Raw genomic sequence first — 26,340 nt, 5'->3', positions numbered from 1 at the left:
AACTAAATGTTGTGTGCTCATGTACTGTATAAGCTTCCATACAATCAAAACATCCTGTCATAGCCACAGGGCCACCTCTCTCTCATTGCAGAAATTTGGACCTGATCCAAGTTAAGTCCATAGTAAAATGTCTGTTGATCTCTATGGCAGCATCAGCTGACACACTTTTGGCAAGTCTTTAAGCCTTCTCATTAGTGTAGCATTTGCTCTGAAACATGCTGTAAAAAAACAACTGTCAGCTGAATTTTCCCTAATTGTGTGTAAAGACTGCACAAATAAACTAATGGAACTGCCCTATTTGCATGCTTGCATGGAAGTTAGAGGAGGGCTTCTGGCATGGATCAAAAGGTATGCAACAGCGAAGGTTTGAGTAAGAAATTGATTTAACAATAATTTTTGTATCCATGTTGCTATGAGGATAGAATGGTCTAGTGCAGTGTTTTTCAACCTTTTTGATATCAGGGATTGGCTTGCTGCCTTCATAAACTGTGTCAGGGAGATCCATGGACCTGCTGTTGAGAAACAGTGTTCTAGTGCTCAGTCAGAACAGAGGACTGGGATGTAGGAACTGAATTTTAATTATTTTTTGCCGCTGCTGTAACCTTGGGCAAATTGTTTAATCTCTAGTAGTTTTCCTATCTAGAAAATGGGGATAATAATCTTATCTACTTTAGGGATTTGGTGAGAAGTAGTTTAATGTTTGAAGACTAAGATTGTTATGGATGATAACTCAGAACTCTATGTTATCAGGTTGTCTCCCCTGTAAGACACTACTGCCTCCTTTTGCTTCTGCTGAGAAGTCATAGTCCTGTATTTATATTACCAGCCTCTTGGGATGGAAATGCATTTTACAAATAGTATGTAGGTGTAGTCAATGTCTTTTTTAAAATGCAGATAGCTGTGTTTATATGCAAATAAAAGGAATTAGCCCCTCTTTAGACAACAATTACCAAAAGTCAACACTAAATTATTTACTGAAGTTATGAAATAGACTAAACCAGTGCTTCTCAAAGTCGGTCCACCGCTTGTTCAGGGAAAGCCCCTGGCGGTCCGGGCTGGCTTGTTTACCTGCTGCATCCGCAGGTTCGGCCGATCGTGGCTTCCACTGGCTGCGGTTCGCCACTCCAGGCCAATGGGGGCTGTGGGAAGGGTGGGCAGCACATCCCTCGGCCCGTGCTGCTTCCTGCAGCCCCCATTGGCCTGGAGCGGCAAACCACGGCCCGTGGGAGCCGCGATTGGGTAAACCTGTGGACGCGGCAGGGAAAAAAACCAGCCTGGCCCACCAGGGGCTTTCCCTGAACAAGTGGCGTCCCAACTTTGAGAAGCACTGGACTAAACCATCCCTGAGAGGGATTTTGTCACTCCCCCCCTCCCATCCTTGCAAACCTAGGTTGGGTGAAAGTTCACACTAAATGGTAACTTTAAACTAACCAGTCACCTAATCTGGGTCATAAAATCAGAGAAGGATGCTTAAACTAGAGAAAAATTAATGGGCCTAAGTAGCAGGTTTCCTGAGTTCTGTACTCTGACAGTGCCTCTTGCTCTGGGCTTGAGCAAATCATCTAGCCTAGTAGCTCTCAACCTTTCCACAGTAGTGTACCCTTTTCAGGAGTCTGATTTGTCTTGCGAACCCCCAAGTTTTACCTCACTTCAAAACCAGACATAAAAATACACACGATTAAAGAAAAACACCCCCCCAGAGCACACTGTTCCAGAAAAATTGCTTGCTGTCTCAGTTTCCCAAGGTCCCGTCCCGTCCTTGAATCTAGGAATATAATTATAAACTAAATAAATCGGAATATAAATATTGTACTTTCATTTCAGTGTAGGGTCTATAGAGCTGTATAAACAAGTCATTGTATGAAAGTTTAGTTTGCCCTGGTTTGCTAGTGCTTTTTATGTAGCCTGTTGTAAAACAAGGCCAAAAGCTCGTTGCGGTGATGAACCAGCTAGACCGCGCCTATGTAGCCCCGGTTGAGAAGCAGTGATACAGCCCTTCTGCCTCCCTTTCTCATCTGTAACATGGGAGTAACCGCCCCGCTTTACTGGTCTGTCGATGAGGATTAGTTATGTCATGTTTGCAAAGCGGGGGTGATGGCAAGCACTCGCCTCCCTGCCTGCTAAACGTTGAACACACCCGCTACAGGCCGGCCGAGCACCAGCGCCCACAGCCGCCACCTCTGCTGGAGCAACAGGGCCGGGAGTGGCTGTGAATGGCGGGGACAGGCTGCCACCTGTTGGCGGGAATCCTGCTGAGGTGAGAGGAGCTGAGGGCTGCCCGTGAGGGGCCTGTGCGGTGGGAGGCCGGGGCCAGAGTACCTCGGGCGCTGTAGGGAGGGATGCGACAGGGCACTCGTGCGCCGTGAGGGGGAGTGACTGACCCGTGAGTCTCGCTTGAAGTCCAGACCCTACGGATCCTTTGCCCGAATCAAAGATGGCGGCCTAGGCTATGCTGCCCAGGCCCAAGATGGCGACTTCAGAGCTGGGTCTGCAGCTTTTACTCCGGTAGCGGAAGCGATTGAGGAGCCGGACGGAAGCGGTGGTTGTCCGTGGAGACGCAGGCCGGCTGGGTTCGTTCTTTCTCCCGCCCGAGGATGCGGGTTCTCCCCTCTCCCGGGGGGAGACTCCGGCAGCTGCTCTGGGTGACCTGGCTGAGCGGGAGCCTCCTGGCAGGTGAGGGCACGGGGGAGAGGCCACGGAGCGGGCCGGCCCGAGGTAACCAGAGTGATCCACCAGCTCTGCTCGCCCTGTGTGTGTGTGGCGGGGGGGAGGTGTCTTTGTTTCCACCATCCCCGGGGCTGACCCAGGTTTTAGGGTCACGGTGCTGATACCAGCCCTTTCCCGCTGCTCTCTGCCAGGGAGGAGGGTCGCACAGCGCTTCTGCCGGCCCCAGGCTGGCTCCCTTCTTGCCTGCTCCTCTAAGCTGCACCATGGCCCTCTTGAGTAAACGGGCAGCAGGAGGGGATGGGTCACGTTCATCTTCCAGCTGCCCTGTGCTTGGATGTAGGAGCTCGTCTGTGTGGGGCTCCCCAGGTGTCAAACATAATCGAACTCTAAGAGCAGGAGATATTGGCCGTGGTGGTTATCGCTGTGTTCTCCTCCCCGTGACCCTCACTTTCATGAAAACTGCTGATCCCTTAAAAAAAACCAAACAAACATAGCCTGAAAGAAGCTAAAGCTACAGCTGAACGCAGGTGCTAAATATTGTTACTTTTATAGGAGCAGCAGCAGAGGAAAATGCTGACCCACTGTCTGAAACTGCCCGACCTCTTAGCACAGAAGATGGTTCTGCCCTTACTGGAGAGCTTAGGGCGCCAGTGCAGTACAAGACTGCAGAAATTGCTGATGCAATGCTGGGTAGTGGGATTCCTGCTGATCAATCTGTGGTGCTGTCAGTGATTCCGGGAGAAGCAAAGGACAGGCACATGTCTGAATTTGGTATTGGCACCTGCGATGCAGCAGTAGAAGATGCTGAATGTAGTGCGGGGACTAGCCTTGCTTCTCACTTATCACAGCCTGGTTCACATGTTCAAGAACAAGCAGGGGACTCAAATGTAGTGCTAGAGGCTGTGCCTACTTCACCAGCTGAGGAATCTAATAGCACAGACAGCGTAAAAACTCCCAAAGTGAACTGTGAGGAAAGAAATATTACCGGGATCAGAAACTTCACGCTACAAATCCTGAATGTTTCGCAAGTAAGTAGGAAATCATTCTGTTTGCTACTTTCTGTGTCTATCTTGATACCTGGGTAGGTGTTACACAAATAGTTTTTTTACCCAAATGCTACATATATAATCCTTGTGAGTTTAGTGGCACAAAAAGGGTAACTTAAAACAAATGTTCAGTGTGCTGGTGGGAGAGGAGTTAGCGTACAGGGAAATGTACTTTCCATATTGTTTTGAAATACAGAAATAGCAAGATATTCAATTCCACTATGTACCTACTATGCCTGTGTTCCCCAAGTCTAAAGGATCTCCCAGAACCCATTGTGACTTGTGCCAGCTTCCCTGCAGCACCTTTTTCTTTAGACCAATTTCCTTCCCTAGGAATGCTTTGCAGCACTTGTTTCCACTAAATTCTAATTTAGGTGGCTTTACTTAAAGAGAGGGTAGAAAATAAAATAAAATAAAATAAGAAACATTTCAGATAAATACTACTATGAATTACAGCTGGTAGGAAAATGGAAACTTTTCACAAATTTTGGTTGAAATTTCATTTTTGATATTTCTGACCATCTCTATTAAGTATGGAAAATAACTGAGACACCTTAAAAGTCCTTCAACTGACCCATAGTTTAAAAAGCAACTTGTCTTGTTAGAATCTCATTAAGGCATTCTTGTTCCCAGGAGGCTACTGCAAGTCTCTCTCTCCTTTGTTAGCTCCCAGCTTTGTCTTAAACACTGGTTTAAGTATTTGAGATATTACATCGCCCCAGACCAAACTATAGGGTAGCAGAACCAGTTTGAGTCTGGTTCATACAACAGAAGTTTCTCTCTGTTCCCCCAAATGCTGGGGAGATAAAGGGAGTCAGAAGGGAGCACGGGCCTGGGCACAGTTTATTTGAATAAGTTTAGCTTACCAGGTCCTTGCTTGCCTTCCTTCCTACCCTTCCACAAGCCATCCTTGCCTGTGATTCCCCAGCCTGATCAGTTCTCTGTCCTATGACTAAGTAACTTCCTTTCGTATCCTTGTTCATCTCCCACTTTCTATTCTGGCCCTTCACTTTTCTTGCTTTAGGAACAGCTCCACTACCTTTTTATCCCACAAATTAGCTTCTTGGCCCTGTTAAGGCTTGGAATTCTCCTATTAGAGAAGAAATGAAGTGGTGGATATCCTAACTTTCCCTTCAGAGCTGTCAGCCCCACTTCCTGACAAACAGGATTCAGCTCAGACACCACACATCTACAGCCAGGGAGTAGGGCCTCTTAGATAAGGGAGGAAAGAATGAAAAAATGCCTTGTTTACTTAGTAATAATCCCCAAAGTATTATTTGTCTACCAAGGAGATTTTTTACATTTGAAAAATGCAGTTAGGATTAAAATCAGTCTGACTACATTTTGTTCGTTGAATGTTCATGTACTGTTGAAATACTGCTAAAAACAGACTTCTGACTGAAATGCCAACTCAAATTTGCTTATGATGGTACTACAGTGTTCTCCTGAAATTAATCTGTTACCAGAGTATTATGCAATGATATGTAATAGAACCCTTTAAAATATTTAATTGTCCCCTTCTTTTAAAATCAGCATGTTTTCTTTCACAGGACCTGATGGAGTTTTTAAACCCAAACAGCAGTGACTGTACATTGGTCTTGTTTTATACACCCTGGTGTCGCTTCTCTGCCAATCTGGCCCCTCATTTTAATTCTTTGCCCCGAGCATTTCCAACTCTAAACTTCCTGGCATTGGATGCATCTCAGCATAGCAGGTAACTTGCAATAAATACATTTCACCTTATAAAGTTTCACATGCTACAGTATTAGCATTTTGTTTCTGATTCTGACAAACCTTATGCTTTTAAAATGTATTGATGGAGTAATATGTACTCCCGGAGTAAATTAGAGTTCTCTGCCCATCTGAGTCTGCCTTTACTTCCTTTAGCTTTTCTTCAGGCAATTTTCTCCCTCATTCATCTTTTAATAATGAAGTTAATATTTTCTTAAATGTTCAAGTGAACATCTTGCTCTTCAAAATGAGGGATTAATAGCACTGGCTAAAATTTGACCTAATGAAGATTGATGCCGGGCTCTGGTAATTCATCTAAATCTTGACATGCAAATTAATTTCTGGGTTTCTTCTGTGCAGAGACTGTAAAATACGCCACATCCTTTTCTCTGACCACTTCACCGTGCATCCTCAAAGGACAAGAACAAGACCCTTGTGCCCTAAGACAGGATTGAAACATGGGTCTCCAGAATGAAAGTTAATGCACTATAACCCACTGCAGAATTTTATATTGCCTAAATTCACTAGTGAAACATTCCCTAATGCCATAAGAAAATAGTTGTGCCCTTGTTCTTGTTATTGAGTTCAATTAAATGTTAATTTAGTAAAGCAGACTTTTCCTTCTTCTATTGTGACCTCATTTCTTACCTACTTATTTCCTTCAGTTTATCAACCAGATTTGGAACTGTGGCTGTTCCTAATATCCTTCTTTTCCAAGGAGCGAAACCCATGGCTAGATTTAATCATACAGACCGAACCCTGGAAATGCTGAAAGCATTCATTTTTAATCAGACAGGTATGTGGGCTAAACTTGATGCAGAGCTATGAAGGTCAGGATCAGGTATAGCCTCAAACTGACTTCTCCCTTTTTTTTTTAAGAGGCTATATTAGGGCCTCCTAGAGCCTTCCTGCTGCCAGGAACAGAGCCTTAGGAAGTTCCTGTTCAGTCACCATAGCACTGAGTGGAATTTCAGGACAAGGTAGAAGCAAACAGCCCAGCTATCGAAAGCTGTTTTGGTGGTGGTGGGGAGGGGCTTGGTGCTCAGGCAGACAGTGTAAGTAGGAGGATCAAGCACTTCCCCACTCCTGAAGTCCTGGATTAATTGGGAATAGTTCTGGACAGATATTAGTACTACGCTTATCTCCACATTCCAGGAGGGGAAAGGATCAGACACCTATGTCCATTGCTGTAGGATAGGCAACAGGTGGGGGACATGGCAGCCTCAGGTCTTATGTTGGTGGGGACATAGGAGGAGCACAGAGAGCCCTGAATAGTTTTCCTGTTGCTGGGAATCAGCTGTCCAGGCTCTGATCTCCAGGGGCTGACTTTATCCAGCTCCCTTCTCTCTTCCCACAACATAATTAGCCTTATGAGAGTAGAAGAAAGAACATGCACTAGTATTGTGACAGATTAATGGAAGAGACTGCTAAATTGTTATTAAAGCAGGATTACCTTTATTGTTATTGTAGATTCCCTGACTGGTACTTCTACCAAAGATAACACTGGGAATGCGGAGAATAAAACTCTTCTAATGACACAGTACTAAGGAAATATGTATTAAGATACTTTGACAGTTTGAAAATGGAAAACTGACTTTTAGCATAGGTCACTGAAAACAGATCTGTGCTGCTCTACTGTGTAAAACTCATGGGCAGATGCCCTGTAGTTATATAGCAAAATCCATGGGACTATATGAACCAGAGTTGTGTTAAATCCTGTAGCACAAGCTGCTTAATTTGGAGATGAGAATACAGTTCCTACAATGAACTAATGACCCATAGATTTAACAAATTGCTATTGCTAGCAGCTTTTATCACTGGTTTCTTCTTTCAGGAATAGAAGCTAAGAATGAGGTGGTGGTAACTGAGGAAGACCGAGCAGGCCCTCTACCGAGTGTCCTGACAAAAGGGATAGATTGGTTACTTTTATTCTCTTTATTGTTTCTGGTTAGTTTTATTATGTATGCTACCATTCGGACTGAGAGCATTCGTTGGCTAATACCGGGACAAGAGCAGGAGCATCAGGAATAAGTTGAGATAATGATGGGAGAACACACTTCATGCCTACAGATAAAGCAGGAATTTATATGAACTGAAATTGCATAAACTTGTACAGTGAATTAGATGGTTGTAATTTATAATCTTATTAGTTAAAAATCACTTTTGTTCATTAACTACTGTATGTGTAAAGTCAAACTGTTGGTAATTAAGTAAACAAATACAAAAAGGTTCAGTAGAAGGGTTTTTATTTATTTATTTATTTAGGAAGTATTAACAGGTTTACAAATCCTTGCTGTGTAAATATCAGAAAACAATAATTATTATGAAGATTGTTTTTTAATAAACTGACTTTTTTAGGAATAATGTTAATTTGTTACAAAATTTTACTTTGAACTTGTAGTAGTCAGTAGTATCATACAGTGGGACCTTGAAATATTGCAGATGATTTTTATAGGGAAAGTAAGAGTTCTACAGCCAGCGGTACTGCTTTGGCAGCAGTAATATACAACCACTTCCATTATTTTGGAATTGAGGGATCTCAGCCTTTTAATGTGTTTTTCCTTTTCAAGACCCATGACTACAAATTAAAACTACATACATGGATTGATGCTGTGTATTGTAGAAAACTACAAAGATTACTAGTAATAGGTGTAGGCCTACATGGAAGATATTAATGTTAGTGCAGGAAGGGAGAAGCCAAAATAAAAGGTTAAAGGATATTATATGTCCTTAAATAAAGGCATCCAGCATTTTAAACAGAGGTCACTAAACAAATTCAAATTGGTGTTTTTAACTAAGGCAAGACACAGTAACACAAAGGGAAAAGATTACAGTAGAACCTCAGCTTTACGAACACCAGAGTTACAAACTGACCAGTCAATTGGAACCAGAAATATGCAATCAGGCAGGCAAGTACCATACAGTTCTGTGTTAAACGTAAACTACTAAAAAAAAAAAAATAAAGGGAAGGAAACTGTTTCTCTGCTTGTTTCATTTAAATTAAAATAGTTAAAATAATTTTTCTTCTGCAGAGTAAGGTTTCAAAGCTGTATTATGTCAATGTTCATTTGTAACATTTTGAAAGAACAACCATAATGTTTTGTTCAGAGTTGTGAACATTTCACATTTACGAACAACTTCCTTTCCTGAGGTGTTCATAACTTGGAGGTTCTATTGTATTTTTAATAAGGTTTTAAAATTGTTTAGTAATATGTTTCACTAATATATTATTAAGAGTAGTTATTTCTCCCATCTTGTATTTTAATGGTACCTACTGGAGGAAAGACCACTTCCAAGGGAGTTTAGTACTGATGTTTGTGTTTCAGGGAAGTGTGTTTTGCACTTGCTGATTAAGTTTGGCAACAACAAAAATCTTCATTTTGCAGCTGCGGAGAGGGTGACCATGTATTACATTTGGCCCTGAGGCTGGATGTTGTTTGATATCCTTGGTTTACCATGCTCTATGAGGGATCTGCCTTTCCTTTCTAAGGATTGTGTAGAAAAGGCATTTTATTGTGTATTAATTCTTCCTTGCTTCCCTACACAGTTAAACTTCACATACTACTTATTTTTCTATAGCAGGGTTTTAATGTAACTTTTGAGGTCAGAATTGACTTCCTTTTCTCTAGGCACTAATTTCTGGCAGGAATAAAAATGGCCATTCAGTATTCCATACAACTTCAAGTACTGATCTCCCATCTAAATGAGCAGTCATGAGACTTGTTTGTATTTACACAAATCTTTGTTCATTGTTAGTTTGAAAGCCTCAGCTGCTGAGTGTATAAATAGTTGATAACTAGAGTAAGCTTATGACTTCTAATACTAATAATCTGATTTTATTGACTGTGAGGCTCTAGAATAAGATACAGTTTAGCTTTAGACATACAGGGTCAGATTCTCAGCTGGTGTAAACTTGTGTAGCTCCATTGGCTTCAATGGAGCAATGCTGATTTACATCAGCTGAGGATCTGGCCCACTTTTCATTTCCCTTTTGGCTTGCATTATTCCTCACATGGTTAATAGAGATCTGTAGAATACTCTTAAAATTGCTCTATTTCTGCAAAAGACTAAAAGATAAGATTTTCCTTAAGAACCTACACAATTTTATACTACATTGGGCTGCATTTACCCTCCTGGCTGTTGGCATGTGGCTATGTATTTAAAACAGCTTATGAAGTTTTGTCTATGAATATGCACTTAGCTGAAAAATATAAAAGTTAAGAATGTGGACTTGAGTTTGTAGCTACCCTTCCCTTTCCACTAAGCAACATTTCTACCCTGAAACGTGATTTGTAAAAAAGACAGGTCCGTGTTTTATTTCAATCATTCCATAGGAAAGGCAATCTTTTTTTTTTTGCATTGTCATTGTTTTAGAATAGAACCATATTTTCCAAGGCCACAATTTATACCAAAATTAAAACTTTTGTAAGCAATCCTTTATAGAACATAAGCCCTATAAAGAATTATAAAATCCTCTTTTTTTTTTTTTTTAAACCATTCCCTGCTCAGTTGGAAAGGCTGCCTTTGCACCTCTAAAGAACTTGAACATGAAACCAATTTCACTGGCCAAACCAAACTGAATGGAAACAGGAACAACCCTCTTGAAGGCTGAAGATTAAATGCCTGGCACTCCCTTGTTTTGATAATCGAAGCCACTAAACAGGTTGTGATAGGGTAACCAGATGTCCTGATTTTATAGGGACAGTCCTGATATTTGGGTTTTTTTCTTATAGAGGTGCCAATTACCCTCCACCCTGTGTCCTGATTTTTCACACTTGCTATCTGGTCACCCTAGCAAGAGTGAAAAATCAGGACGGGGGGTAATAGGAGCCAATATAAGAAAAAGACCCCCAAATCAGGACTGTCCCTATAAAATCGGGACATCTAGTCACTCTCTAGTCAGTGAGGAGTTCTGCCTGCAGCCGCACGCTGCAACTGGTGGTACCTGCTCCTTCTAATGCAGCTGCCATTGGCAAGGGTGAAGGGTTGGGGTCCCGGGGAGGCTGGGGTTTTGCAGCTAGGGTGACCAGATGTCCTGATTTTATAGGGACAGTCCTGATTTTTGGGTCTTTTTCTTATATAGGCTCCTATTACCCCCACCCCCTGTCCCGACTTTTCACATTTGCTATCTGGTCACCCTGCTTGCAGCAGAGGTGCATGGACCACAGCTGGGGGGGGGAGTAGTAAGTACCATTCGCCCAGCGCAGGGGAGCTCTGTGCAGATGGCGGGTCAGTACCATTGTTGTCGGGGTTTGGGGGAACCCCCTGACGGGTTTTCTGCACGGGCGCAGACGAGCCTGTGCCCCTCCCGGGGCCGCGTGCCGGGAGGCGCCGCGCTGGGGGTGGCGGCGCAGGCAGTTGCTTAGGCCCCTGCCCTGGGCCCTTCGCGCCGTGAGGGGGCGGGGCCGCGGCCGCGCTGAGGCGATGGGAGGCGGCGGGGTCGGGCTGCGGCTGGCGCTGTTCGGAGCGCGCCTGGCAGCGACGGCGAGCGCGGGGCAGGGCGGCTCGGGACCCGGCAGCAGGCGCCTCTCCGCCATGGTGAGAGGCAGGCGGCTGCCGCCCTGGGGGTGAGGGCGGGCGCCAGACCTGGGGAGCTCCCCGGAGATAATGGGGCAAGCGAGCCGCGATCCAGGGGCTGGGCAGACGGGAGTCCCCCAGGTGGCGGCGGCGGGTGGACAGAGGAAAGCCCCCTAGGAGCAGGGGTCCTGGTCTTCTCCCCTAAGCTCAGCCCTAACCCAAGTCCCGCTCTCGGGGGACCCTATTTCAGATGTTACTTGTGCTGGATGCGGATGCTTCATAGTTGGATCATCTCTCTTCTTCCCTCTGTGCTGTGAAAGAGCTACTAACTGCCTGGACACTCCCATCGCCCTCATTAGGGTTCAGAGCCAACGCTGCTGAGATAAATGTGGCAGTTCACATCTGCCGGGGCTTTTGTTTCATGGTCTCTGCAGAGTTGGGTGCCTACCTCTACCTAGTCGTGTTTTGTGATTGTCTTTGCCTTTGCAAGGAGTTGATGCTTAATTTGTTGGGTTGTTTTTTTTTAAATGAAAATTTTAATTGTGGAGCACAAAATGTAGCTACCATGAAAAAAAGACTTTCCAGGCACAGCATCGCAAATTTGCTTGATTTGTTTCCTGCTAAAGGGCCAGGTTAGGTGGGTAAGGGGGTGACTTTCTGGGAGTCAGATGGGTATCAGCCCCTGAAGGCAGGCAAGAATGACTTGGGGTGAAGGGTGAACAACAGCCTCTCAAAATGTTGCATAATCTGTTTTGAGCAGTTCTAATATTTACTGTTTGTTTAATGTGCCAGGTGCAATTCACACTGAAACAAATAATTAATTTAAAACGTTCTCCCAACACTTGGCACTTAATTTAACTAAATATTCAAGGAAAAGTGGTGGGAGATAAGGGACTCAAATGCGCTTTTAAAATCCCCCCAAACTAAGGAACTAAGAAATTATTATTCTAATCCTTATGTGCTTGATTACCCATCAAAAAACTTTTCCTGCTGGACTGACTGAAAGCTCATGATCTGTCAATGTGAGAAGCAGCTTTGGTTCTTCATATCTGTCAACGTGTGAATGGGTGGGTTATGTGGATTTGATGCTGGGAAGCACAGGATTTATAATCAGGAGATTTGGGTTTTATTTCTAGCTCTGACACAAATACACAATTTGACCTTGAGCAGGTCACTTGACCTGTCTGAACTTCAGGTTATCCATTTTTAAAGTGGGAGTAATACCTGACTCCTAGGGTTGCACAGAAGTGTAATTCACTCGTATTTGCGGCCCTGCCCTGGAAGGCTCTAAATAAGTGAAAATTATCTTGTGCAGGTTGTCTGAATGTGATTTTCCTGGGCAAACCAGTTAATGGAGCTTTCAGGCTGTGCCCAGTTTATCCATCTAAACCTTGATTGCCCCAGATGCTCTTTACACCCAGCCCAGCTGTCCCATCTCCTAATTCCTTTGAATGCAGAGTCCTTTAAAAGCCACTGTGTGAAAAAAAAAATGTACCAAGTATGCATTAGACAGAATGGTATTCCTTTGATTTAGCAGATTTACTAAAGTTGGGATGCTGCATGGGCCTAGGAGCCAGGATCCTGAGTAGGAGTATGGTAATTCTTTAGGCATTATCCTTGGGGTAGTTGAATTAGTTCTTTATCTAGTATTGCTAATAAACTAAACTGTATCTTTAAATGTTCATCTAAATGTGGGTTATTGCTGATTTTCTACTATGTGTACTGTGTAACTTTTAAACCAACCTTTGTACTTCCACATAATTTAAGCACTATACCCAGATGTAGACACTCTTTTCTTAACCTATGTATTATATAATTTTAACATTAGCTTTAATAAAAAAAATTAAATCTGTTTCAGTCTTGGATCTACCTCCTCTTCTCTCAGAAGATATATGATTATTTACATCCCCTGCATTTCAGTCTCTATAGAACATAGGCAGTCTGACATCAAGTAATAGTAATACATAATTTTGCATATATGATTATCTAATAGCTGCCCCCAGAACATATTTTATTATAAAAATCTTTGATACAGATAATGGATGCTTTGGCATCAGACTCCTCTCTTTCTTTCCTGGGCTGCTTTCAAATAAAGCTGTTATTTTTTAACTCACTTAGGGCTCATCATATGACAGGATATAATCAGTAAATCGTGGGTCAGTTTTGTATGCTAAGTCTTATGTTTACATTTCAGTGTCCATACTCTGTTTCTGTTGTACCTTTCCACCTCTTCAGTGGGTTTGCACTGTGCTTCATTGTGTGTTACAACAGATACAGACATGTGAGCATGTTTCTAGAGCAGGGGTCGGCAACCTTTCAGAAGTGGTGTGCCAAGTCTTCATTTATTCACTCTAATTTAAGGTTTCAGGTGCCAGTAATACATTTTGACGTTTTTAGATGGACTCTTTCTGTAAGTCTATAATATATAACTAAACTATTGTTGTATGTAAAGTAAATAAGGTTTTTAAAATGTTTAAGAAGTTTCATTTAAAATTAAATTAAAATGCAGAGCCCTCTGGACTGGTGGCCAGGACCCGGGCAGTGTGAGTGCCACTGAAAATCAGCTCGCGTGCCACCTTCGGCACCTGTGCCATAGGTTGCCTACCCCTGTTCTAGAGCCTTGCACCTCCTTAAAGTTGTCTTAAAATAAATCAGCATGTGCTCAGTATACTGCTTTTTACTAAACTTTTTAAGTCAGTGGCAGGTGCATGTATATATGGAGCGAGAACGCAGAACTTGGCTTTTACGACCATTATTTCTAAGCAGAATTTCTTCAGTGTCAAAAGAGCTGGTGTGCACTAAGGACCAGGCCAGTGGCAAACAAAATAAATCTATTTATTAAAATCTGATGATCAGCTCTGAAATGAGTGGATGGACTCTCCGTTACTCCAGTGGGGTTTGGATAAGGCCTCAAGAAAGCAACTGAAATGTCTTAACTGGTTCTGAAAAGTAAGAACACAAAAATCTCCAACGAAACAAAACAATTTTACCTCCTGGCTGACTATAAACATGATAAATTTCAGCCCAGAGACTATCTGTACATGCTTTAAAATAGGCTTAAAGGGAAATTCTAATCAATAAATGTTCCTATAGCAACACTAATATATATGTTTGTGGAACATTAATTTTATATTAAAGCAAGGCACATATTTTTGTTAGTCTCTAAAGTGCCACAAGTACTCCCATATTTTATAAGAAAGGCTAGATAGACTAAATTGAAATGTTAATTTTTGGATATTTAAAACTTGTCTGTTAGAATGGGTGAATCCTGTTGAAAACAATTGTTAAAAGCAGTTGCATTAACTACATCTGTACAGAGTGCTCTTTTTATCCTCACCGTTAGTGAATGTGTTATATTTGGCTTCTTGGAGTTAATTACTAGATTACAGTAATATGTATATTTCATATTTAAATGATGCATGTGTATTTATCATAACTTTCTTTGCCAATATCATTCAGTAATAAGGAACAATCTTAAAATCTTTCTGCTGCTTAATTAGAATTAATTGAATTAACTTCTGATTTGGCATGCAGCACCATCTAGTGGTGAAGTGGTAACTTTATATTTATAATAAAGGTGTGTACAAAGATACAGCACGTATACACATACACAGTAGACTATATTTTCAAAAAAAGTTCACATCAACATTGCCAAATGAGTGTATAATTAAGTGTGAGAACATAGCAGGTAGACTATACATGATCTGGCACTTCTAGAATGAAGTATCCACACACTTTAAAACCATCAAACTTAAAGTTAGACAGATGCTTAAATACCTTGCTGAGTCTGAGCCTTTTAGTGGGAGCTCTATTTAATTGTTACTTCTGATTTGTAATGGTATGAGAGTGGGCCATGCTTCATATCCTTATACAGAACTCCTCAGTGCTGTCTGTGGAATGCCTTGTGCAAATTGGGGTAGCACATATCCTTAGTGCTGGATTGTTTTTCTTTTCAATGCCGGAGAGAAACTTTTATAAATAGTTACAGAACTCAAATAGTAACAATCTTGCTTTTTGTTTTTTGAACTTTCTTCTTAGGAAATACAGGGTACAATAATTATACATAATACAAAATAATTTCTGATATCTGTGCTTTTCTAATTTAAAATTGGTCATGCTTAGTATTTTTCAGGTGATATTCCCCTTTTAACTTCAACTAATTACTGTACATTACATTTAACTTTAATATTTAAATGAGGGAAAATGGCAAAATTGGATTGTCATCAAATATTTCAAGCTTCACAGTATCTGGATAATTCAGATAGGCCTAGTATAAATGAAAGTAATAATACTACTGGCCAAAGGTATTCTTGAGTCCCTATTTCATCCCAGCAAAAGAGTAAAAAACTCTTATATGCAAGCACATAACCAATGTTAATTCACCAAAATAGTTATGTTTCATGGCTCAGTTAACTGGCAAGTGATGGTGTTCTGTTAAATTATAAAGTAGAACAAAACCGCATAGTAAATTTTCCACTTCTGTTGTCCTGAAGGATTATATTCTTGAAATACATAAATCATAATTTCAGCACATAATTTTCCTGTTGTGTAAAGAAATGAGAGGACATTAACCCTAGTTCTGGAATGTATTTTTTTTTCTTTATAGTCTTCACAGTCTCACTGGTTGACAACAGAGGAAAGGACCCAAGTTTTACTTGAGCTCAAAGCTTCAGGATGGTCTGAGTTGGGAGAAAGAGATGCCATCTACAAAGAGTTCAATTTCAAAACTTTTAATCAGGTAACTATTGCTATATATTATCCTAATATAAAAGGAAATATAATTATCCTAGTTTGTATTGTGTTCCTAGTGAAGGGATGTTCACATCCACAAATCTAGGAGTATTTGGGACCAAATCCTGTTTGCTTTCCTCATGTCAGTAGTGTCGCTGAAGTTATCAGGCCAGATTCTAATCTCAGTTACCCAGGTGTAATTCATTGACTTTATTGGCATTGTACGACGGTAAGGCAAGCAGAATTTTACTCTTGATATCTTTGTTATTACTAGCACTCCTAACTTAATGATAAAAATATTTGGCTATCAAGAACTTTACAAAGGTGAGTAAAAATGAAAGTACAGATATTTACCAAGCCAAACTTGGGGAAAAAATGTGAACAGAAGTGTCATAAAACTCACCTTTTATACTGGAAGGGAGAGTTATGGTACTGTCTTGAATGAATTGCAGTAGACACTCTGTGAGGCTACCTTTTGTACAGCAGATTATATACCCTGTTGGGCTTGAATTTTAAGTCAAAACCCTGGGCCATGCTGTGTCATCAATTTTTAAGAATTTTTAAATTTGAAATCCGAGATGAAACCTGCTTTGAAAATTGGTGGCACCATATGGCCAACTATTATTTAATATATTTTCTTAAGATTGTCAACTAGATTCTTGCTACCATATCTCAATTCGGAAAGAAAATTTGATTTCTGATTAATTAAGTGAGACACGTACAAAAAGAGATAAGTTAGAAGAGGAATAATTAGCTGTATTATGGCCCTGCTAAATAAGACAAGAATTAGTCGTAACATACCCTTCCCATTTCAGTGCCATTAAACTTGGGTTTATTTGGAGAAAATGGATTCTTTTCAGTTATGTCTTATTTAATTTTCTCATTGCTCTTTTTTAAAACCTGGCCTTACTGATATTTATTACACCTTTTATATAAGTGACCTATTTGTATTCTAGTCTGGATCTTCTTATGCAGATTTAGGGTCACATTATCAGAAGCCTTACATATGACTCTGCAATTGTGCACGTTTGTGTGTAGATATCTACACAATGTTTTTGAAAAATTTGCCACTAAATGTGTGTGTTTAGGTCTCCTAGTCCTCTTCCCCTCATTTCTATTGCTCGGGTACAGTCAATTTAACAATCCTCTGTTCTGATCAAAATAGTAGTAGATTGTTATATACTAATGGTTAGCTGTGAAAGATCAGCTATTCCAGGGTTTCTCAAACAGGGGTCGCTTCTTGTGTAGGGAAAGCCCCTGGCGGGCCGGTGTGTTTATCTGCCCTGTCCGCGGGTCCAGCCGATCGTGGCTCCCAGTGGCCATTGATCACTGCTCCGGGCCAATGGGAGCTGCTGGAAGCGGCGGCCAGTAAGTCCCTCGGCCTGCGCAACTTCCAACAGCTCCCATTGGCCTGGAGCAGCGATCCGCGGCCACTGGGAGCCGCAATCGTCCGGACCCGCGGACGGGGCAGGTAAACACACCGGCCTGGCCTGCCAGGGGCTTTCCCTACACAAGCGGTGACCCCTGTTTGAGAATCCCTGAGCTATTCTTACAGTTTTAGGCAGATGATAACCTACATGTGGAATGGGAACAGATGAAGATAATTCCCAGTTCCTACTTTATTTTTGAAAGGGCTATGCTCTCCCAGGGGTGAAGGGTAAGATTACATTTTTTTAAAGATGCCATATTCCTCTGAAGATCTCTTCTCCTCCTTTCCCCCCTCCCCACCGCACTCCCATCCACACCACACTGGATTTGCAGTGTAATATCTATCTACATTTGTAGACTGAAGCATATATAATGTGCTGTTTGTTCTCATGGCCATAATATAATCCAGACAAAGGTCTTTAGGAAACCCTGTATGGTGAAATGTGAAAATGACAATTTGCAGTGCCCACCCTTTTTAATATTTCACATTAGAGAGAACATAGAATAAAATGTGTGTGAGGGAGGGCGAAAAGAGCAGCATCGCTACAATACAGAGCAAGAGCAGGTACAGAACTGCATGTGTGGAGCCCTGAGTACATATTTTCTGGATTGCACTTTAAACCTGGGAGTTAATAATAGAACAAAACAAACAACTTCAAACAAAACAAATTATGAGGCAATGAAGGAGGTGAAAACTCTGAGGGGGAATTTACATGAGACCTGGATGGGAGAACTGGAGAGCCAAGGACAGAGGGATAACTACTCCTCTGCATCAAACTGTAGGTGCTGAGTTTACAGCTTTCACACTGGGGGCACTCTTGAAAGTGTCCATGCGATGGTGTAATTGGAGAGCCTGTTGGCTTAGCGTAGCTGGAAATGCTTTTTTAAAAATAGCGTAAAGTAGCCTTTGTATATTGCAAATAAGTGAAATAAATCATTTCTGCCGTTCATCTTTAGGCAATGGATCTGAAGACTATATACCAAAGAGATGAAAGCAAACACAGCCCTGTAATAGAAATCTGGAAAACCCAGCAGCTTAGATCAGTGAAGACATCAGAAGGAGAATTAAATAGTTGATTTTATTTTTTTAAGGCTTTATCCTTGAAATGGTACCGGGTAGAAATTAGTCAGCTATTCATAAAGTTGCATGTCTGAGAGAGAGACATGACAAGGATGCTAGAGTGGAAAGTCAAAATATATTTAAACGTACACCGTAGGTTATACTAAGCTTAAAGCTAATAGTATTTTTTTTTCTGGGTTCAGAATTGGCTAGGTCTCACCCCATCAAATATATCATCCTAAAATGGTCCTTTTTTGAAATGTCTCTTCCAGTTGGGTGGAAGATATTGGTGGATGCTCAGTGTGCCCCCATTCCTGCTTGACCCTTAAAAGGGCAACACAAGAGCTATTATTACTCTGAATGATTGGAAATTGGCTTAAGAATTCAAAACTTCTGTCACTTTCAGCTGTGTGTACCACTGGGTAAACTAACAGGGGCCAAACTGTCTACACTGCTTTCATTGCGGTCAAGGGGGTTACATGCAATATAAGGGCAGAATTTTGCCCTTAAGCATTTAGAAAATGGTGACAGCTGTGGTGATGTAACATCGCCATTTGAAATTTCAGGCTGTAGAACAAGTTGGTGATCTCTTAGCCTTGGGGAATGGCTTAAGGTGGAATTTGGCTAGAGAATGCATGAATGTTTGCAGAGAGCAAATGTTTGTCTCCTGGGAAGGTGGCACTGAAGATAAACTGAACTGGTATATTTTAATTAATCTACCAATGCTTACATTTACTAATGTCCCCATACAACATTTACTTATTAACTGGTATGTCTCAAAAGCAGATCAGGGAAACAAAAGTGCCAAAAATGGAGCTAGCTACCTGCTTTGTAGAGTTTTGCAGTCAATATGCTGTCCTTTAATACACATGGACTTTTAGGTGTAACTTCTTATATTTAATAAATCTTCTGTTTACAGAACTTAGTTCTGTATATTAGTTCTAGAATATTTAGTAAAAGTCAGCCAGCCAAGAAATACAATTTCCTCTATGATCTCCATCCTGCCCTTTTACAGATGGCATAAAATCAGGTGTATGTTTAAAAAAACAAAACAAAAAAAACCCCTGAGCAGTTGAACTGACATGAAAGGTATTTCAGATTTATGTTTTGCAGATGATATGAGTATGATTAATGTATTCATTGTTTCTTTATTGCTTCTCACAGATAATGTGCATGATGCATGGAAAATTCTGTGGCTTTAAAATCTATGCCAGGTTTACGAAGACTATGTATGTCAACAGATGTTAAGAATATAAACAGAGTTTTTATTATAAAGTCGCTCAAATGCGTAGACATGAATTTGGTTTATGTATATTATTTTCAGTATGAGGGAGAATGAAATGAAACTTCTGTGAAATGAGAAAGTTATTTAGATTCCTAAAGCTTTCAGACTGAGATTAACTTGCTTAAAAGCTATCAGAAATTACGCTTCTGGCTTGGGAAATTATTTTATTACAGGACTTCACTTGAAACCGCTGGTGGTGTTTGTTTTTTTTTAAGATAAATTTTACAAAAATGGGCTTTAGAAAATGAGTTGGAAAACAGTTTGAAATGTTCCTAAAATAAGTCAGTGAATGTACTTCCTGTTGTCAGTCCTTTTCTCTGCTATAACTGCGATTGCATGCTAGTCGTGATGTTCTAGTTTGAAAAAAATATTGATGTACATAGTGTCCTCCACCCAACCCTACCCAGAAAGAAAAGCATCTGGTATCCATTGCAGCTTGTTCCCCCTCCCTCATTTGGGCAGCTTCTATGACTGAAATGTTAATTTCCACTTCCTCCTCATAACCATATTATCATCATTGCTGTTCACTCCATTCCCTATCCGCTGGGGGGACTGAGGCATAAGAAAATCATGGTATCGGATCACTTCAAACTCATCCACAGTAAATCACAGAATCCTGTAATAGCTCCAGAAGAAGTCTAGCCATCATACATGGTCCCATCTTCACTGGAGACAACCATCAGTACAGCCTGATATTGATGCATCCTGCCAGTTCACAGAGATTTTTTTTTTTTTTTACAATTACAGCTTCTGTTTTGACTGACAAGACAACAAACACAAGTAGGGTGACCATACGTCCTGTTTTGGCCGGGACAGTTCCCTTTTTAAGCCCTGTCCTGGATGTCTCGACTTTCTTGGCAAAACTGGTCATTTGTCCCATTTGCTTTTGCCAACTTATCAGTTGGCAAGACCAAATGGGACAAATGCCTGGTTTGCCAAAAAAGTGAGGGGTTCCCTTCTCCCTCCCAAAGGAGCGTGGGGGAACTTTGGGGGAGGCGAATGATGACACCAGATGCTGGGCCTTGGGCCAGCCCTGTGCAGTGTCCCATGGGAAATATCATCACCCTAAACACTGTTGTCATTGTCTGTTTTCCCGTTGTATCAGTCCTCCATTCTACTGCCCTCTACTTGTGTGAACTGGCAGGCTACAGATGTTTGAGACGATTGCCTTTTAAAATGGGTCTGTGGAGAGAGATCGCGGAGGAAAAAGGAAAAAAAGTAATCTGTGCTTTCAAGCCACTTTGTATTACATAAAAGAAACATGTTTTAAAGGCTCTTAATTTCTATTCCCAAGTGATAGATATGGAAACAAAATGCCTATTCTCACTGATAGAGCAATCAATCCATTTCAATTTGCCAAAGCAAAAGTCTGAGTCAATGAGAGTTACAAAAATACTGTCACTACTTCAGGAGCCTGACTAGCAATGTTTGCTAATACATTTTTTTTTTCTTCATTTACTGAAATCTCTGGCAACAAGAAAAAGTTGAAAAGTTTGTAGTCTAGAGCAGAGGTCTCCAAACGGTGGGGCATGCCCCCCCCAGGGGGGCATGAAGGAACATTTGGGGAGGTGCAGCAGGGCCTGGGCCAGCCCCCATGGGGGGTGGGAAGGGAGTGTTACCTAGCCCTGCTCCGGCCCAGGCTTCCGCCCTGAGCCCTGCCCCCAGCCTTGGCCCTTGCCCACGACCCAACTGGAGCTTCTGCTCCTGGCCCTACTCCCACCCCTGGCCCCCTGCTGTGTCTTCAGCCCCGCCTCCAGCCTTGGCCCCTGACCATGGCTCTGTTTCCTGCCCCAGACCGGCCCCAGGTGCAGCCCCAGCCTTGACCACCTTACCCCTGTTTATGCCCCCCCCAACCCTGCTCCTGGCCCCAGCTCTCGCGGGAGCGAGGTGCAGACGGGTAAGGGAGAGGCATGACTTTGAAAAGTTTGGGGACCCCTGGTCTAGAGAAAATAGAATTGTCACCAAACTGTTCAAAACTTTGAGGTTCCTGGTCTGTTATAATTTGGCCTACAAATTTACCCTTTTTGTGAGCTCAACTGTAAAAAAATATGTGAAAATGAATAAGATGTCGCAATCACCAGGCCAGAGAGAGGTACCCAGATGATATGTCCATCATTTGGGATGAAACAGACTTCAACAACAGCTTCAGCCAATCTTAACTAATGTCTTGTCTTTTCCCTGACAGGACAGTTTTTACCATCTTTGGTACCATCTAAGAGACTGTCAAACAACTTGGTATTTTTCCCAAAAACTCTCTCCTGCTAAAAGGAAAGGGAAAAAGAATTGTTGTTTGTTGTTGTTAAAATGAAAGCCTTATTTAATACTTAATATTTCAAATGCTTTAAAGATAAAAAGGAAAAACAGTTAATAAAAAGATAATCTTTTTTAATGGTGTTTGCGCCATGGTCCTAAGCGGACTGAGGTCTCTGTATACCAAACCCCAAGCTTTGTTTCCAACTGTTCAGTGTTGGACAATGACTGGTTTTATACAGGGGTATTCCATCAAAATTAATAAAACATGTTCTACATAACTCTAAATTCTTGAAGAATCCCTGTCCACTATAGTGCAGAAGGATGAGTCACTTCCATCTGAAAATGTTTTCCCTAATGCTTTTAGAAGGAACACCTAAAATTACTACTATTGAAAGAAAAAGAGGAAAAGTTGTTTCTGGTTTGTTTGCATAGGGTATGTCTATACAGCAAGTAGACACCCACAGCTGGCCCGTGCCAGCCGACTTTTGCTCATGGGGCTCAGGCTGCAGGGCGGTTTCATTGCTGTGTAGACTTCAAGGCTCGGGCTGGAGCCTGGGCTCTAGGACCCTGTGGGGTGGGAAGGTCCCAGAGCTTGGGCTGTAACCTGAGCCCATAAGTCTACACTGCATTGAAATAGCCCTGTGAGCCTGAGTCGACTGGCCCGGGTCAGCCACGGGTGTCCAGTCGCTGTGTAGACATACCCTTTGGGTTCAGCCAGTTTCACGCTTACCCTGTGTAGTCAATCAGTTTCCTCTGTTTGTGTAGGTCCATCAAATAGCAACAGGGGAGAGAGAAACATTTAGAACAATAGGAAAATGTGGTTGTAAAACCAAAAAATTTGGCAGGGACGCTGAGGTTTAATACCTGTGACTACTTCAAAGATTTTTTTAAAATGAATAAATTTAATCTTTTATCCATCACACTGTTTCTAGCTAGGTGACGTGTGTATAAGAGTTCAGTGACTGAACCTTTATTATTAAGGTTTCTGTTCTGGGGATCTTTAGTAAAAGTCAGGGACAGTTTGTGGGTGACTAACAAAAATTCACAGAAGCCCATGACCTCTCCCTGGTGGGGGGCGGGGAGGGGACTAATAGTTGGAGCACTGTTGGGGGCTGAGCTTCCGCAGCTGCACCAGCCCCACTGCTGCTCCTGTGGCAGGGGCTGACTTCTGCAGCTCCAGCGCTGGGCGGGCTGACCCAACCCTGTCCACCACTTCAGCCCTGGGGCTGACTGCCAGCAGTTGCAATGGTGGCCCCTGCTCCGGTGGCCCTGGGACTGACTGCTGGCCATTGCTATGCGGCCTGTTGCTATGGCGGCCCCTGCTCCTGTGACTCCAGGGCTGACTGCCGGCCATTGCTATTGTGGCCCCTGCTCCGCTGGCCCCAGGGCTGGCCACTGCTCCGGTGGCTTTGGGGCCTGCTGCTCTGGTGGCCCTGGGGCTGCCCCTTCAGAAGAAGTCTCAGAGGTCCCGGAAAGTCACAGAATCCATGACCTCTATGACAGAATCGTACCCTTATTTATTGTATAAAGTAGCAGGTGGTTATATCCCATCTTAAAAGTCTGATTTTTTTTTAATTGTTTAAAATACCTTTTGCATTCAGGTGACACAAGAACCTGTTTAAGTTAAAAGATAAAACTCTGACTGGAGAAAATAGCAGGGAGACTGCCTGCTGTGTTGGGTTCATGGATCCTGAGAATCGTAGCAAATCTTGTCTCTTTGATTATTTGTTTAAAGGACACTTGCACAGCTTCTGAAGAATTATTTCAGAAGAAATTAAATCATTGTAGCTCTTGCATTAAATTGTTATACTTTCCAACTCTCCTTCTCCAAACCAGTAATAGCACCCAAAACTCAGAAAGCATCCACTGCAAACAGAGTTTCTGCTTTGTATGTCCTCTCTGTATTTCCAGCTACTTTGCTTTAAACTGTGCTAGGGCATATTTATTTTTGTCCTCTCTCATGGATGGTCCCTGTTATCAGTATATCAAAACTAACTTGCTGGCTAAGGGATTTATGATCTTTATATAGTTTAATCTTCTTACTTGGTGACAATCCCTTGGTGCTAGTCCTTTCTATAGGTACCTTCACCTTGATTAATGACCATGAAGAACTTCACAAATTTACCAAATCCTATGGAACTGGGATACAGGGAACACATTCTTAATGAATTGGTGCTCTTTTAGTTGCTGTAATCGCTTAATTTAGTTTAACTCACTTTGTAATAATACTGAATACTCCTGAACTTAATCTGTGTTGATACTTCCTTTTTTCAGTTTCTCGGCACATTGCTTTGTCTTCTCTGTTGATCACAGGTTGGAAAATTTGTTTTTATGTGCATAGCCAGAGTATTTCATAGCTGTTTTACGAACTTAATATTTTGGCTGTTTGGCTGAAATATGTCTGCGCCATTTATGTATTGAAAACATAAACCTACAATCTGCAAAGGTAACTTGAATTTTATATAAAATATTCACTTGTGGACCATATCTCCAGCTTTTTATATGCCACAGTGGTCTTATCCCCCTTCCCCATTGTCTGTTAGTGAGGTCATTTTCAGTCCTCTGAGAAATTTTATTCCCAGCCAGATGCAGCCCATATATTAAAAGTAGCACCTGTGACTAATATCACAGCAGCTTACCATAAATTTACATGGTAACTAGGATTATGTCTGTCAAGACTGTTAAAAAATGTCTAGATTTAATTTGATTTCAAGTATTGAAGGAGCTCTCTAACATTTTACTTCATAACTATATTTTAAAAGTTAAAATCACTCCATTGTTAAGTTTTATAGCACTCCCATTGCCCATTAAGTTGATTTGTTAAATGGAGGTCACAGTAAAGCAACTTGGCTACATTAGGATCGGAAACCAACCCATTTGTGACAAATTTAGTCCTCACGTGTGAATCTTCTCAAAGCCTCAGTCCTGATTGGTTTCAGGTGTAGCTTATGTCAGTTGTGTTTAACCTCAAAGAATGAGCAACATGAGTCCGTTATTGTCAGTTTTGCTTATCAAAAGACAAACCAATTTTCATTTATTTGGTGGGTTAACTACTTGCCCCTCTGTTTGACTTTTGCATTAGATTGCCTCTTGGATGAAAATAATTGGGTTTGTATCCGCCTAGGTAGGTGCTGTTTTTCTTATAGTGTTTCCTAGACTGCTTCATTTCCCATTATTCTTTGAGCCCTCTCTCATATACTATGATTTGTACACCTGCAAAATTATGAAAGTATTTCTGTTGTTTGCTAATGTCCTTGCATTTATGAATACAATAACTGATTTGCTATAAATCAAAATTATTTGAGTGGGTTTACAGAGTAGAGAAAATCTTTGTATTTGAAAATAATTTTTGGCTTATCTGTCTGTTTTGGTTTTTCCTTATTAGAAACTGACAGTAAAATTTTCAGGCCTCATGAACATTAATTCAGGCCAAAATACATGAGAGTGAGCTGGCTCAAAACATAGTTTAGTAAAAATATATTTTTATACAATCACACCTTCCTTATGGTTATGCTTGTGAATGGCTTAGTAAATAACCCTCTTGCCTCTGCATCAGAAGGTTATAGGGTCAAGTTCCAGCTGTGGGACTGGACACATTCCACCTACCCATATTCTAGTGTGGCACTGGGTCTGAAAAGCTAGTGTGCTTGACTTCTGGATGAAAAAATAAATGGAGGTTCTCTGGAGATCATTCATCTAAAAAGTTAAGATTCTCCTGCCCTGGCTTTAAAAAGACAGAGACAACAATGGTGTACTAGTCAGTGCAGCCTCTTTTCAATAGTACTACCAGTTAACTGGCAGAAGTAGTTTTCTTATTGATGAGAAATGCTGCATAATTATACAGAATCTGGTGTGATGTCAGTGGTCAGACAGGAGCTACCAGATACAAATTAACTCCTTGTTGCTGGGAGTTCAGAAATATTTTTTATTTATTTACTTACTTACTTATTTGTCCTGGCCACTGTGCAAAACACAGAGTGAAGGATCTCTCTGCTTCGGTGTTCAGTCTACATTTTTTAAATTACCAACATTTTTTTTCTGCTTGTAAATAATTGAATCATCATATTACATTGGCAACTTTTATCTTTACTTTCACCCGCCACACTCCCAAATTTAGTCTTGCTGTACCTATCTAAGCTATTTCCTTATTGCAAGGTCTGTGCCCACCTTCAATGGGCGCCAGCTATGCCAGCCTCAACTGGCCACTTCTCCGACAAATACTTTCAAGCTTTCTGTCATGCTGCTCCTTGTGAGTGGAGAAAGCTTAGTAAGAATCTATCAAGCCATCTCTTTATCCTCCAAAATCACCTCTGCTGTAATGCATATAGAAAACTGAAGACTAAGCAGGTGGCAAGCTGTGATCACTGCTAGTCAATGGCTAAGAACTGTGCCCATTCCACGTAACTGTCTCCCCCCCCCACCCCCCATTATATCTTGTCTTTTAGGTTGCAAGCTCTTTGGGGAATAGGCTATTTGTACAATGGAGCCTGACCTGTTTGTGGCTGTAGGCATTGCAATATTATTATTAATGCCACAGTATTGAAATTTACAATACTATTATATTTAAATGAGTCATGATATTAAAAATTCAGAACATATCTTTGTGTTTTGCTTTCTTGAGC

At 41.5% G+C, this 26,340-nt stretch overlaps 2 protein-coding genes across 4 annotated transcripts in view; both read left to right on the top strand.

The window, feature by feature from the left end:
• Window positions 1–2,380: 2,380 nt before the first annotated feature.
• On the top strand, window positions 2,381–7,677 carry TXNDC15 (thioredoxin domain containing 15). 2 transcript variants are annotated; one of them, XM_039485372.1, is made up of 5 exons: window positions 2,381–2,715; window positions 3,220–3,695; window positions 5,264–5,427; window positions 6,110–6,240; window positions 7,279–7,677. In XM_039485372.1, the coding sequence occupies exons 1-5, from the start codon at window positions 2,595–2,597 to the stop codon at window positions 7,473–7,475; spliced, it is 1,089 nt and encodes a 362-aa protein (XP_039341306.1). In that variant the 5' UTR covers window positions 2,381–2,594; the 3' UTR covers window positions 7,476–7,677. The 2 variants fall into 2 exon arrangements, with proteins under 2 accessions (XP_039341306.1, XP_039341307.1); XM_039485373.1 differs by having other exon boundaries at window positions 2,387–2,673.
• Window positions 7,678–10,801: 3,124 nt separating this feature from the next.
• Window positions 10,802–26,340, top strand: part of PCBD2 (pterin-4 alpha-carbinolamine dehydratase 2) — a 33,749-nt gene continuing 18,210 nt past the window's right edge. Inside the window, exons 1-2 of one of the 2 annotated variants that reach the window (XM_039485360.1) lie at window positions 10,802–10,982; window positions 15,568–15,699. In XM_039485360.1, coding sequence (XP_039341294.1) covers window positions 10,869–10,982; window positions 15,568–15,699 — 246 coding nt within the window. In that variant the 5' untranslated portion in view covers window positions 10,802–10,868. The remainder of the gene's footprint in view (window positions 10,983–15,567; window positions 15,700–26,340) is intronic. The other variant, XM_039485362.1, reaches the window with a different exon arrangement.

The sequence above is a fragment of the Mauremys reevesii genome, linkage group 8, assembly GCF_016161935.1.
Source record: "Mauremys reevesii isolate NIE-2019 linkage group 8, ASM1616193v1, whole genome shotgun sequence".
Classification (NCBI taxonomy): Eukaryota; Metazoa; Chordata; order Testudines; family Geoemydidae; genus Mauremys; species Mauremys reevesii.
Note: the sequence above shows the minus strand (reverse complement) of the source record. Positions and strands in the feature narration are given on the sequence as shown.